This window comes from Boleophthalmus pectinirostris, unplaced genomic scaffold (genome assembly GCF_026225935.1).
Source record: "Boleophthalmus pectinirostris isolate CB_2022bp ecotype Guang Dong unplaced genomic scaffold, ASM2622593v1 HiC_scaffold_5, whole genome shotgun sequence".
NCBI lineage: Eukaryota > Metazoa > Chordata > Actinopteri > Gobiiformes > Gobiidae > Boleophthalmus > Boleophthalmus pectinirostris.
This window is the reverse complement of record NW_026571404.1, coordinates 18,850,252-18,865,345: the sequence shown is the minus strand read 5'-3', so window position 1 is coordinate 18,865,345 and position 15,094 is coordinate 18,850,252. Positions and strand designations below refer to the sequence as shown.

Sequence of the window (15,094 nt, the reverse complement as noted above, 5' to 3'; positions counted from 1 at the left end):
ATTTTCCCTTTTTAATTATCAATACAATTTGTCTAAGTCTCAAGAGATTTTGATGTAAAATGTTATAGCCTTCCTTTTTATATAATGCTAATCTGGACATCTAGACCAGTGATGTACAAATATATTACTTGACCAGTGGTTGGCAAATATAAATGTTGTGTTCAGACCTGATTAACCTGATACTGATGATGCAATTAAATCAATGGAGACATTAATCTACAGGCCTGTTAGGAGAAATGAGCTGGAACATGGGATTTTCCTTTTGCACTTACTTCTGGAAATAAGATATTGTTTCCTTTGGGCTTTGTGGGTCAAGTGAGCAAAGGGTGAGTCACTCCGTACATTACCCTAATATCACATCAAGCTCAATGGCAATTTTGAATCCCATTTAACTCATTCACTCTTTCATTTTCATCTTATTCCCAGTTTTCCAGTGCTACAGCCCATTCCGGCGATGGGTCCTCTGGGTACATTCTGACCAGTTAGTAGCAGGGATGGCAATGAGTGAAAGACAATTATTCTCAAATGTATTCACTGCAAGCAATCCAGCAGCACTAGCTTCCCTAAGGAGGTAAGGTAGCTCAGCTGTCACTATATTTCCTGCTTACAAGACAAGGCTGTATTTAATTAAGAAAGACTCTCCAAGTCATATGCTGTATCAAGCTCAGTGCAAGTCCAGGTCACATCTGGCTCTGTTTAACACAATATAATGATTTCTGTTGGTAACTCTAAGTTCAGTGAGTACAGACATTTACAAATGGATAGTTTTTGACTTATATGAATTTAGATCAATAATGTTCTCATGATGATATAATCTGTTTTGGTCTTGGGGGTCATGAATGCAGTGGTTTTCTATTGGTGGAATAGGGAGTTCTCTATCACTTTATAATAACTACATCATAAAGATCCTATATTACACTTTAAGCTTTAAACCATTTTATAATGTTGTTACCCCATCAAAAACATACCCTGTGTTGTGTTCTGTTTCATTCAAACATGCTTGAGTAATCTAGTCTCTACATTGCTCAAAACTGTGACATCTCACTCCTATAAACTTCTTTATACAGTTAATGATTTCACAAAAGCTAGAAACTAACTCACTGTTTGATTAAATACCTGTGAGTATTTCTAAATAACGTAATCATTACAAATGCTTCAATATATTGTGTTATCAAGGCAGCTGCAGTTGCTTTCTTTTGCCTTCACCCACCTTCATGGACTACAAAGCCCAAATGTTTGATGGGAAATGGAGTTCGATATGTTTGGTGAAACGTGACGCTCTGCTGCTCTTTCCTCTTTCTTTATCTCATCTATCTACTTTCATATCAACATAGATGCTTCAAATCAGACAGAAAAGGTCCCTGGTGTTGTACAATACAGGCTCATGATTGATGTATGATCATGATGAGCCACCTCCAAGCACACTTCATGAAACAACAGTTCAGCTTTTCTTTGTGATTTTGTAAAAGTCAAGTCTCTCGAGACTGGTAAAATAAAATGTTTTTCATATTTTATATATTAATAAGAAAATGCATGTATAGATTCAGGTAATAATACAAGCTGAACGAAATCTTTACATATAAAATACACTAATCAAGCAAAAAAAAAGGACATGCAAACAAAAAATATTATAGCCCCCTGACTCTTTAAATATCCACTCCCAGTTTATGCAAAGGGTCTCAATTTGTTCTCTTCTGTATTTCACAAAAAACAAAACATTTGATTGGTGTGTGGTGGTTATTGCGGAATGGGCCACACTTCACATTCAGCCTGGATGAATGTGAAGTGTGGCTCTTTCACATTCATGTAGAAGAAGCAATAGAAAATGAAAATTGCCAGTACAGGACTGGACTTGACTGATGAATGATGTTATAATATTTGTTTACCTAATGTTTTTTTTGTGTAATCTTGTGCATGTATTGAGTGTATAGAACTGAGAAGAAACAGAATAATATTTATTTGTCCTTAACTTAACTTAAGGACAAAGCTTAAATGTATAAATCAGATGTTGTGCTTACAATTACTTCTCCAAATATTTTTTTTAACTCTAACTTCAGTATTTCTTAATGTATAATATTACTCAGCAAAAACAAATATGCAAGAGTGTAAACCTCTGTTTTACCTCCTGCAACCCTTGGTCCTTGACATTCTTGGATATAGGGGATGTTATCGCTATCTGGCCGGCGGCATACTGCCACCCCGACTCTTCCATGACAAAGGTGGAGCCGGTTACCTGAGAAAAAACAGAATAATTATAGTTTAACAACCTATTTTTACCCAACTCTTTGTCTAATCTACTCCCATTTTACTACAAACTGTGTGTATTATGCCACGTATAGGTACATAGCATATGTTAGGACAAACTTTTTTGATCCAATACGTTTCACAGCTCTTCCAAACTGCTTCTTCATTTCTGGTCAGACACTGGTGTGGACACTGCCTTATATCTGCCTGAAGGAAGGAGCTAACTACACTGAAACTACTTAGTGTAGTTAACTTTTGTCCAGTTAACAAAATTAAATTTCTCCTTGGCTGTGGATCCTACCTGGACGACTAACGATTTACAAGGACGATCTCGCTTCAACTACATGTGTTAACTTCTATTCAAGTATGTTTTCTTTCTGAATTTCACTTTTTAGCTGTAGTTTCTGTTAAGGAAATCACTGGTCGGACCCAAATATGTAGAAACCAAAAGTATTTATTAACAAAAATAGTCTCTGAAAGGGGATAGGTCCCAGGGGAGGCAGGACGGGTCCAGGTTGGCTATAAGCAGTGTTGGGAAGGTTACTTTTAAAATGTAATCCCCTACAGATTACAGATTACATACCCCAAAATGTAGTTGGTAACGTAATTCATTAAATTACTTAGTGAGTAACGTAATCTGATTACTTTGGATTACTTGATATTGTCATGTTTTTTTAAACGACATGAATGTAGCAACCACATCCTGAAAATTCTTGTTTGTTGTCTTCAAATTGTCTGAGCCCAAGTCTCCATGAATAAGCAACTGTTTGCTGTAGAGAAACAAAGACCACGATATCTTAATATAAGAGGTTTTGTCTGTTAAAAGACAGTAACAAGATAAGCCTTTCCTTAACCATATTAAAACATATTATTGATAGAGAAATTATTTTTTATATGAGATCACCTTAAATTATGTCAACCTACTGTTAGGTGTCATGTTGTTTAGACCTGGTTTAGTCCTGATTTTTAGACCTGGTTTACTCCTGATTTTAGACCTGTTTAGACCAGGTCTTTAGTTCTGGTTTAGTCGTGGTTTTGTCCTAGTTTAAACCTGGTTCAGTCCTGCTTTAGTCCTGGTTTAGTCCTGGGTTAGTTCTGGTTTTAGTCCTGGGTTAGTCCTGGTTTAGTCCTGGTGTTAGTTCTGGTTTAGAGGCGCACAGGAGGAAGTGCGGTTTACGCGAGAAAACACGGTCCACACGCAGCGCACGAGACGGCGGTGTCCGCGCCTGTAACTACGGAAGGAAACGTGGTCTGCGGGTTCTCAGGTTAATGACGATGATGAAGGTGTGTGTTTGTGTGTGTGTGTGTGCACGTCTACTCATGTCGCAGGTCACTATAGGACAGTAGTGCAGATATTATGAGTCTATGCAGGTTGTTTTCACCAGTGCCAGTAGCTCCTGTTTCACATTTAAGTTGTAGGCGATTTATATATATATATATATATAATATATATATCTCACATCGGGAGAAGAATTTCCAAGACACAAATGCGTTTTTACCAATGTACTGCTGCTTCCACTGTGTGACTGACACCGCTAACTTTAATATGACGTTTACGTCGCTCTTACTGTCGCGTTCTGTTTGGGTTTCCAACAATGAGTGGAATTACCGAAATAAAAAATAAATAAATGGGATGTGGCACAAAATGTGAAAACAGGAAAATACCGCCTTGTAATCCACTTATTTCAGCAACGTAACTGTAATCCAATTACCACTCATTGAAACAGTAACTGTAACGGAATACAGTTACTCATAATTTGTACTCTGATTACGTAACGGCGGTACATGTAATCCGTTACTCCCCAACACTGGCTGTAAGTACGTGGTATGTGGGGATGAGGCTGATCAGAAGCTTGCGGAACAGGTGGCAACGGGATGAGGCTGGCTCCAAACGGAAGAACTGAGGAACGGACAAAAGAAACAGGTAAGAATAAAAGTTTTCAGAATGCTCAAAAACACACAAAAAAGCCTGAGTAGTTCACCACTGGCTTGACGGAACGATCTTGCACTGGAGAGCAGGTCAGCAGGTCTTTTATTGCAGGAGATGATTACTTGTCGAGGATCAGGAGTGGAGCTCAGCAGGTGAGTGATTGGGGTCCGCCCAGGAAAAACCAAATAGGGTAAGGAGAGAAGGCGCAGGGAAGGGAGGGGTAGGAGGGGCAGGATGAAACCCTCACAGTTTCATATCTTCTGCCAAGTTGAACCTCCATCTTTGGTGCAGGTGACACTGAAACAAGTGATGGTCCATCCTGAAACAGAACAAAGTTGCTCAGAAATGCTCTGAGAATATGATTTTGTTTTTCTGTGAAGTTGTTTCATTGCTTTGTGAAAAGTAAAGCATCTATTTTCCTATTAGTGTATAGAGAGAAACGCGCACACGACTGCTCGACTCAAGTGTTGGTGTCAAATTGAACAGATTTTTTGTGGTACTTTTGTGGAGCAGCAGTAGCAGGTTTCCATGATGCTGGCGTGATAACATCATTCAGGATTCTCATTGTATGATTTGAAAATTCAAACTCTCAGACCATAAGAGAACTTACTTAGCTGGATCTACAACAGGTGAGCTGGTTTGCTCTGTGTCATTACAGTCACAGGGTGACTAGCATTAGACTGCAGTTTTTCAGTTTTCACTCTCACCATTTTTGTTGAAAATTAAACTCCTAGACAGAACCATAAATGCTTGTATTGACAGTCTCCTGAAAATGTATAAAGGCATTTTGTGTTTTTCAGACAATCTTGAAGCTTTTTTGGCTTTGTTTGCTAATGTGTGCATTGTGTCACCATGGTAACTCCTACACGTTCCACCATTAGAGATACATGTCGAACACCCTCAGCACAATGCCACTGCAATAATTATGACAACAATACCCATAATTTACAAATATGATGGAGGTCAGTGACCGCTCACTCTGTCTCTGACCATAGAAAAAAGGTATGTGGTAATTAATGATCTCACATAAAATTGTTTTTAAAATCTGTTTGTGAAAACATCAGCAAAATACCTTTCCTTTCAAACCATAACTTGTACTGTACTGCGTATATATAACAGGGTGGAAATGCACAAGCACTTTTGCAGTGATTTTGTTTGTATATTGATTGCTTTACTTGAATGCTTTCATTCTGAAACTGCTTGTAGAAGCTCAGGAGGCTCTAGCAGTTATAGGAATGAATTTGAAGCCAATAGGAATCGGAATTGATTTATGGACAAAATAGAGAAAAATAACAGCAACACCAGGATCATGTAGAGCTGGCTATATGAACATTTACAGAGAGAGGGTCGACAATTTTTCAATCAAGTCACCTGGAGCTGGAAGTGCTTTCGGCTCACATCCTGTTTGGAACGTGGCTGGCAAGCTATGTCCATTTAAACCATGGATCTACGATGTGTGCTTGTGGTTTTACTTCCTGTTTTTACTTGCCTGATTGTCTATGGTAAATGGTCACATTTTTATATAGAGCTTTTCCACCTTCGAGGCACTCAAAGCACTTTACAACAAGGAACCACTCACCCATTCACACACGCATTCACACAGCAGTGTACACAAACACTGGGAGCGAGGTGGGTTAAGTGTATTGCCCAAGGACACAACAGCTTTCATCTGTGGGAGCTGGGATCACACCAGCCAACCTGTGGGTCAGTGGATCTGACTGCTCTAACAATGATGTCTCGCCAAACTTCAGATTAGTAGACAAATGCTCTTACCAAGAGACCTACTGCCATCCTTTTTTTCCACCCAATCAGAGAGAGACTGGTATTTTATAAGCAACAGAAGAAGATCATGGACCTGCCCTAGAGAAGGAGCTGTGGAGTTGGACGAGCCTGAGAGGAGTCCATGCTTTTAGAGCCTTTTAGCTTTTTAGTGAGAGTTCCTGACCTCTTTTTAAAACTAAGTGGCAACTAAAATATTTCCAGAGCTCAGAACATTGGGCTGGTAATCAAAATATAGCATATATGCTGGGTTACCATACCAAACTCTGTAAATGAAACAATTGCAGGTATGTTTTTGAAGAAGTAACAGCATTTTAACATCGCTAAAAGCTGAGTTTTCATGGCGATCTATCTCTTGGGATGTCCTGCGCAGGAAGCACTGAGGCAACGGAAACTGATTAAACATCCCAGACCTTGAACTTTCCTTGTAAACAGTTGTTGCGTGTCACTGTTTAGAGCAAAAAAAGTGCCTGAGCAACTGTCTCCAAAAACTGGATAAGGATTTTATTGATAATTGAATTACATTTCTCTTTTATACATATTTCATAAATGATACAGGATTTTACATTTTTATTTTTTGCCAACATTACAGCATCATATGTCAACAGAAACAAACAAAGCCAAAAACATAATCAAGAGGTCAGAATGGAGTATTATAAGCTTGTGTCAATCCTATGATCAGCTTCACTCTTAGGCATTTCTCAAACATAAGTGCACATAAACAAGAAAGTCAAAAAACACAAAAAAAAACAAAATGAAGTAAAACAACATGGATGAACCAGAGAGAGGGACATTGTGAACAAGCGGCGCCTCTTCCTCTGCACTCATATCAGGATAGTTATGACTGAGGTCAAAAGGCCAAAGTTCCTCAAGAACCGAGAGGATTATGGGAGTAAACAAAAGGATGGTTTTGGTTGGCTGGGATTGAGTCTGATTTTGGCAGGGCAGAATCTAAAGGCAAACCCTGTCTGCTGCCCTTTTTATAATAGAACTAGGAATCTCTACAAACAACGTTCTTAAATTATCTTTGCAGTTTTTTGATAAATCATCTTTTTTTTGTTTCATTTTTTCATATTTTTCCCATGTAAACATACATTCATGCAACACCCTCTTTATAATAAAGTTCCCTATATTTGATATATTTAGTTCCTTTAAAAATAAAGCAAGAAAATAATTAAAAAGGCATTAACTGGTGGACGATGTGATAAAAAGGAGGAGGTGGCGATGGCAAAGAAGTGTGAGGGGAGGACTGGGCTGGTCTCACCTCCTACATGAAGTCTCCAAGGAAACAGACAATTTGAATGAATAATAAGAGAGCATTTCATCAGAAAAAAAAAAAAAACTGCTATGAAATGGCACGAGAATAGAGTAGTTAGTTTAAAAGCAAAGCATTTGTGGTCATGACAGAAATGCCCACAACAACAAACACACAGTAATCAGGCATAACATTGTGACCACCAATCTAATATGAAATACACTTTATATTCTGACCACAACGTAGGTTTAATATTTTGATTATAGATTGAATTTTCTTCCTACTTACACCACATTAGATACTGAGAGATACTGGCCACGGTAGAGTAAACACACAACTGCAGATTTGTCTGATTTTGCTAATATTTTTCTTCTTTAAACGTCCTATATTATACAATGTCTTATAATGTTGTTATGGATTTGTTTTGATTAATTTGCACAGGTTTCAGTAATCCTACATAGTAATCCATAAAGTACAGCATTAGTAGACTTGTTTATTAGCTCATACAACAAACTACTTACAATTTCAATACATCACCACATACACCTCTGTTTCCATTTGGTGGTGCTTTTTGTAACTACATGGTATGATGGAGAGGTGGCTAATGGTATCTTCTCATATTTGTACTTCTAGAAATACAAAGAATATGGTGTAAAAAGTAATACAAAAATAAATATGCTTATTTAATGCCCTTTAACACATCAAGTTTGAATAGCACGATTGTATATTTGCTTCCTAATACAGTCACTTTCCATGGCTTCTACCTGGCAATGGTCATAATGTTATGCCTAATTTGTCCTATAAATATGCCATTCCGAATAACAACAGATTCCTAGTATTCCTACTGTCATCAGTTTGCTACATTGTCTACACACCATTGTAATTATTGGTCGTCTAAAAGGCACCATTGCACACACACGCAGACGTTCAAACACATTAGGCTAAATCCTAGCTGGAGATCTGCATGGTTAACTTTGAATTGAACCTATAATCATGCATTTAAATGGACAATTTGCAGTTACACACTATGATCTTGACTTGTAGGATTTAGCCTGCCGTTAACACAAAGCAAATGGTTGATGGACTAAAATCATTGTGCTGTGGTCATGAATTGCAATTTTGGAGAGAGAGCCAGAGAAAGGTCCACCAATCCTCCCCTGGACTTAAACACAACAGAAATCTTGGATATGGTCACAGGTTAGGCGATGAGACTTCAGCTTGATGAGGCAAATGATACGTGTCTAGTTGAAGTACAAAATTTGCGATAATGCTCCTACACATTCACAATTTTTTCTACTGAGGGCATACCACTGCATGCAGTCTACCCTGCCTGGCCATCAGGGGGAGCAGGGGGCGTAACAGTGGAGGGAGAAGACTCTGGACGTCCTTTGAGACTGAAGCCGTGGCACTTGTCGTTATGGGTCATGAGAGATTAGAGAGATGCTATAAATAGTAATAAATGGTGGTAATTTCAACATCTCAAGAGAGAAATCCTTATAATGAAAAAGTCAAATTAAAAGGTAGATTTATATCAAAGCTGTGTGGTCGTTTCTAAAATGAGCCACAGAGATAATTAATCTTCTAGAACCATAACAAGCCTCTAGGTGTGTCTGGGTAAACAGCACTTTTCATTTCAGTGTGCTGTGTTGCCTTTCGATATTAAAATTCATCAGAGGATCCGTATAATTATTCAAATCCCAAGAAACGTCTCCCTGATGCCACCTAAATGTCACTAGCTCCTTAGTGGGAGTTGAGGAGCTATAAAGTTTTTAAGAGTTTGCTTTATGTAGTAGAGTTTGATGTGAAGTTTGTCAGTGATAATTTACTACCAACATGGGTACATCTATAAAGCTATTTTCTTATAATAATGCAATGCTTAAAAGGATGTAAAAGGAGTTTGCATTTATGACAGAGGAACAAAAATAAAAACGCAATGACGTTTATTAGAGCTCCTCCCCCCACTGACAGAAAACTAGCCTCTGGTCATCTGTTATTTGATTGTATACATATATATTTATATTTATATATTTATATTCTTTTCATAACAAATATACTATGGCTTTCAAATAAAAAGTGCCAAAATATTTTTTGGAATAAAAGAACACACAGTGATGTTGTTGTCGGTAGTACTCTCATACTTTAGGCAGAACTGCACCGCTACAGGATATCAACAGGAAGAGGAAACGAGGCGACATCCTGGAGGTGAAAGGGCAAAGGTCGTGGCTTAGGGAGGAGGCAGCAGAGTTTAGCCACAAAAACTAGGTCCTCGTGGTGGACAACTGCAGTCAGCCCAGCCTTCGGACCGGGCCGGGACTTCTCTGTAAACTTTAAAGTGGGACTCTCCCTGAAGTCGGACCAATAGTAGCTGCATGTTGACAGTTCGACTACTACGAGCAGAAAAGTCCTTCATGATGCACACTCCACTACAGTCGCCTCTGAATGTCCTTTTGAGTTGCTTCCTGTGTCTCTGTATTCCCTGCAGACCGTTTTCCCAAAGAGTTGAGGCTGCTCCTTAGTGCCAGTTTAAATCCATCTTCACCGTCATCGCAGTCGTCCTTTTTGTCATCCTCCTTTGGCTGTGAGAGATTTTCCTCACTATTGTTCTGCAGGTTTGATAAACTGTTTTCAGTCAAGAGATTTAAAAGGGAAAATGTATCAGAAGAAAAACTCCCACAGTCAAACAGGATGGGGTTTTTGGGTGTGGAAAGCAAGGGAAAAGTAAGAGAGTTTAAGGTTGGGATGAAGGAGAGAGGAGGTAAAGAAAAAGGGGCGTTTGGGCTAAAGGGGCGGGGCTTCACGGTCTCCATCAATTTTTACTGCCACTGAGCTGCTGGATGGGGAGCTGGAGCTGCAGAGGGTCCCGCAGACGCTTTAGATCTAACTCCACCTGCAGAGGGGGAAAAAGAGACAGATTTACAATCACACAAAAGCATAAAATGTGAATGAGTTCAGGGCTTGTCAGAGAGGGAAGTTTCTATAATTTTACGTACTAACACTACAACTACTGTTACTTTTATTACAAAATAAAATTAAGAAACCTATTTTGCTCACATATGCATCTACGTTAATGATTCTACCACACAGTAAGTACTTTGTATATATGTATTTTTTACAAAAATGTGATGATATTAGTTTTCTAACCATGGTCCATGTTCTGCGCTGTGGAATAATAAGTAGCTTATGTCTAGCACTTTTGTATGCACACAAAAACCCTCTGTACCTCTGCGATATCATCCTTCAGCTTGTTGTATTTCTCTATGTCGAAGCGTGTCCTCTTCACCCCCTTGTGGAAGAACAGCAGATACTGTCTGTCCCTGGCGTCTGGATAAACGTACTCCTACATTTCAGAGACACAGCACAATGTAAGAGGATCCAGCTTATCAGACAGAGACTTATATTCACTCAAAATGCATAATCCATGAAAGACAAGGACAATGGGGGCGGTTGGTTACCTGGCGTGTGAGCACAAAATAAGCATACATGGCCATTGCTGTGCCGTATGTGATGAAGTAGGTGACAGGCTCCATAATATCCCAGGAGTACTCCCACCAGGTGAGCCTCGCCAAGATTCCAAACTGAGTTGCCATGTACGCCATCCCGCCCCATAGCACCCAAGTGGTACGCCGCTCCGCCTTCTTACTCAACTCCTCCCTCACCTGCAGACAAAAACATAAGTAAGCTTTTTTAAACCATCATCTCATGTTTAAGAAAATCAATAAGACTAGAACTGCATGTTTTAAGGAGGGAAAAAAGCATTGACATCTGAGGGAAGAGTGTAATAAGAACTGATAAAATAATTAAACAATTACATGATTTACAGATATTGTTAAAGGTTGAAAAATGAAACGGTTGGTAGTCCCTCCCATTTTTTCAATAATAATTTTCAATAATATTTAGTTGTTTATAGCAGACATTCTCTTGAATTAAATAATTGCAGCTTTTGTGATTTTACAAAATATTATTATGCAAATTTAGATTTTGATTAAGTTGTGATATATTGTGCAGCCCAAAATAAAGTATGTGTACATGTGTATGTGGTACTTCAGTTAGGGGTATATTACATTGAGCCTATGATAATCTTAAGAGACTGTTATATCATGTTTCAGACAGAGCTTTAATGTAGTTTTGCATGTGGTCTTCTTTTCTTCAGATTCTTCTACTGGTCAGCGTTTGTCATGATCTGAGTGACTCGTCAATTTAACCAATCTCACTGCAGTGAGAACTCTCAGAAGAAGCAGACAGCTTCTTTTAAGACAATATAAAACTATTGTGTGTACGTAAATTGCCATATAATCACATATTATCTAAAACATTTTTTGTCATAGCACCCCTTTAGTCAAATCTTTATGCAGTGTTGTTTTCACAGGAACCCTTAGTTATACAACACCTCTTATGCATCTGTCTGCATATTATAGCATTTCAGAAGAATGTTGAAATACTTCAGTTTTCTGTCTGAGACATGGAAAATAATCTGTAGAGAGCTTTTTAGATGATTACTAGCGCAGTAATTTCATCCATAAAAAAGTGCATTACTGAGGACGGCAGTGTGTGCTTTTTCTTCTTTTGATTCCCCTATTGTTATCTGTGCTTTTAAAGACTATAAAGACTGAACAAGAATGACTTTTTTAAATAGTGCAATAATTCACATATATCAAAGGATTATGTTAACATATTTTTCTCTACTGCAGCAATTCTGTCATTTCTATGGAGGTAATTTTGCCTTCCAGTGTTTCTATCGTGCATCAAAACAATGTATGACAGTTAATTATATTTGAAAAAATATGCTTATATAATTATTTGTATAAAAATAAACAATAAACACACAAAAAATATATAAATATAAATTTGTCACATATATAATCCACAGACCTTCTCGAGAGGGCGAAGTTGAGAGTTGAGGTCTTCGAGCCGTCCAATCAGCTCGCGTTCTTTGCTGAGTTGGTGTTCCTCAATGCGCAGTGTGGTGTACAGCTGCTGCACCAGGAACTTAACATCATTCAGTCGATCCAACTCCTCGTGAGGCAGTAACTCTGTAATAATATAAACAGGAGATTTTGAAATGTAATATTTTTTTAAGTAATTTCATGATGATTGGTTTTGTTTTGTTTGTACCTCTCCTTGGAGGCCGTACGAGGTGTGTGGTGTCATTAATGACCAGTTTGAAGTCATCCAATAGCAGAATGTCAATCCCTGTGGAGGAGGCAACCCGGGCTCCATCTGGACACATGGGCAAGGTGATACGTGACTAGTAATGATATTATAAAAGACACAGTACAGTGAATGTGAGGGTTTTATGTCAGTTTGTTAGTGTTCGTTTAATCATAATTTGGCAATACTATATCAACATCACAGACTCTCAAATTAAGAGTAATGTAAGTGTTCCACTGTTATTATTTACCTCAGGCGCAGGTATATTTGGAAATTATTCCAGAAACAATAACATTCAACATAAAGGAAAACTGAAAGGGTGTAGAATGAAGCTTAAGCTTATTAGGCCAACCTTTCATACCTCGCTGTCATAGTTTAATAGTGTAATATAAAATCATGAGCTACAGTACACTGTGGTCCCCAATCCTAATGAATATATTAAGTGCGTTTTTTTTAATGTTCGAAGATAAGATGTATCCCTCAATAAATCAGGAAAAGTTTAAGTTTGTTTTCTTACTGTAGGTGGTTATAAAACTTAGAAAACAGAATGGATTCTTCATGTTTAAAATTAATATTCCAGTGTAGTATGTGTGTGTGTTAAACTATTGAGCAAAATTATAAACCAATATTATAATCTGGTTAGTGATTGACTTTTGTACCAATTCATTTGAAACACGATCCCAGCTTCTAATTACACATTCTAGAGGAGTTACAGGTGTAGCTCTAAAGAGGGGGGGCACTTCAAACATTCTCAAACTACTTGGCAACCAGGCGTGTTGCCATCTGATTACCATGAGAGGTCAAAGCAGAAGCACCTGGGATGAGTTCTAGTACCCACTGTTCCCGTATAATGCTTCCCTTGAGCCAAGAGGGAGGAGGCATTATTTTAAAGATACAGGCCGAATTTAAATGCACAGTCACAGCAGCAGCAACACTCAATAGGAATAATGACACACTTGAAAGTCTATGTTTATTTGAGCGGTCAGTGAAAGGTGGTTTGTGAGTGGACACTGAAATGCTGCAGTTGCTGGGCATCACATAAAATGATTTCAATCTTAGAGTCAATAATTTTTAATAGACATGCTGTCAAGTAAAAATGACATTGTTTATCTTCAGATTGCTGGTGTTGTATAGAGATATTCAATACAATCAGCACAGAAAACTGGCTCCTGGCTCTTATCTACAAATGTAGAATTATTGCAATGAATAGAACGAAAACCAATACCCAAATCCCATTGCTGAAGGACTACTGCAAAGTTATGGGGAAACAAACTCTCTGCATTGTAGAAATGCTACTTCTCATAAAAAAAAAAAAACAGACTGACTTGGATTTCAAAAATTTAAAAAGTATATAATAATTTCTTTATTTTGGATGAGCAGAAATGAAGCAGTAGATTGATCATTGCAATTGGCTCTGCCATTTTTTATGTTAAACTTTTATGAGCTTTTAAATGTTAAGTGTTGTATTAATGCTCCGATGTTTCCTCCCCATCCCCTATCTCATTGAACAATATTGTGGTTGACATTAAACAAAATGTAAAATCATGATCTACATAAGTTACAGTAGAATACTATATACCATAAAATATATGCACAATAAGTTTTCTTTAAACCCTGGAAGGTTTGCCTTTGTAATTGTTCTCAATTATATCACAAGGCACTTGGATATTCCCCGTGAAATATAGTCTATTTTTTCGTACGTACCCATGGAGTAGATGGCCACACGGTCGATGCCTCTGTCCTCTGCCTGAAGCTGCTGCAGAAACACGCCCACACAGTCGCTCAGTGGCTTCAGGGTGAACTGACAGCGCTCTCGTCGGGACGGCAAACTGACCGAGATCACCGGCAGCCCGTTCTGGTACACCACTGTCACCTCTGCACAAAAAAGAAGAAATAAAGGATAAGGAATCAGGAAACAAGATGACAACTCATTGGCACATAGGGCCTGAGTTTGAAACCAAGAATACCTTTATTCAAAACACCCCAGGTTGGCAGTTTGATCCTAGCTCTGACCAATTGTTGTGTCCTTGAGCATCTTGACCCACCTTGCGTGTGTATGAATGTGGTGGAATGATAGATTGATAAAATTGTAAACTGCTATATAAAAATTGCTCAAATTCATTGTGTTATTGTCCTGTCTTTAATATAAAAAAATAATAAAATAAAAGAAATATTTAAAAAAAAAATTTTAACTGAAAGCCCCATGTGTGAAACAATCTCAAATCTAATTAACAGACAGATACTTTACTGTCCCGAAGGAAATACATTTTAATAATAATGCCCATGTTACAACAAAGCTTGAGAATGAATTTTATTTGCATAGTTTCTCCATTTGTAGAAGCAATGAGGCCATTTCCTGAAACACCTGCCTACACACAGAGAAATGAGGCCTTTATAAAGTCTTTAGTAGCCTCCCTTCATTTGTTTGGTCTAGACTTTTCAGTGCCTTAATGTGCTTCTTTGATGATTGTAAGCTAATATTAAGCAATTTAGCAGTTGGCTGTAACCCATTAAAGAAAGTGCAGAGAGACTCCTCATTTAGACTTAATGTACAAATAAGTCAACCCCTATAGACTATACAGTGACCTAAAAACACTGTATAAATCCCCAATGCTCACTCGTTATCTTAAATTATAATATGCTCTTTTTATAATAACACCATGGAGAGTTGTTTGTACCAGCAGGGGGCAGTATGGCAGCAAAGGCACCTGTCAAATAAGGTCAAGCTTCAACATAGC

At 38.0% G+C, this 15,094-nt stretch overlaps 1 protein-coding gene across 3 annotated transcripts in view; it reads right to left on the bottom strand.

Moving 5' to 3' along the window:
* Positions 1 to 6,436: 6,436 nt before the first annotated feature.
* mcu (mitochondrial calcium uniporter) overlaps positions 6,437 to 15,094 on the bottom strand; it is a 64,389-nt gene continuing 55,731 nt past the window's right edge. For all 3 annotated transcript variants that reach the window (XM_020921226.2, XM_055162618.1, XM_055162619.1), the window contains 6 exons: positions 14,061 to 14,231; positions 12,321 to 12,425; positions 12,078 to 12,238; positions 10,661 to 10,864; positions 10,429 to 10,545; positions 6,437 to 10,095 (listed from right to left, as the gene is read on the bottom strand). In XM_020921226.2, the coding sequence (XP_020776885.2) occupies positions 10,015 to 10,095; positions 10,429 to 10,545; positions 10,661 to 10,864; positions 12,078 to 12,238; positions 12,321 to 12,425; positions 14,061 to 14,231 (839 nt within the window). In that variant the 3' untranslated portion in view covers positions 6,437 to 10,014. The remainder of the gene's footprint in view (positions 10,096 to 10,428; positions 10,546 to 10,660; positions 10,865 to 12,077; positions 12,239 to 12,320; positions 12,426 to 14,060; positions 14,232 to 15,094) is intronic.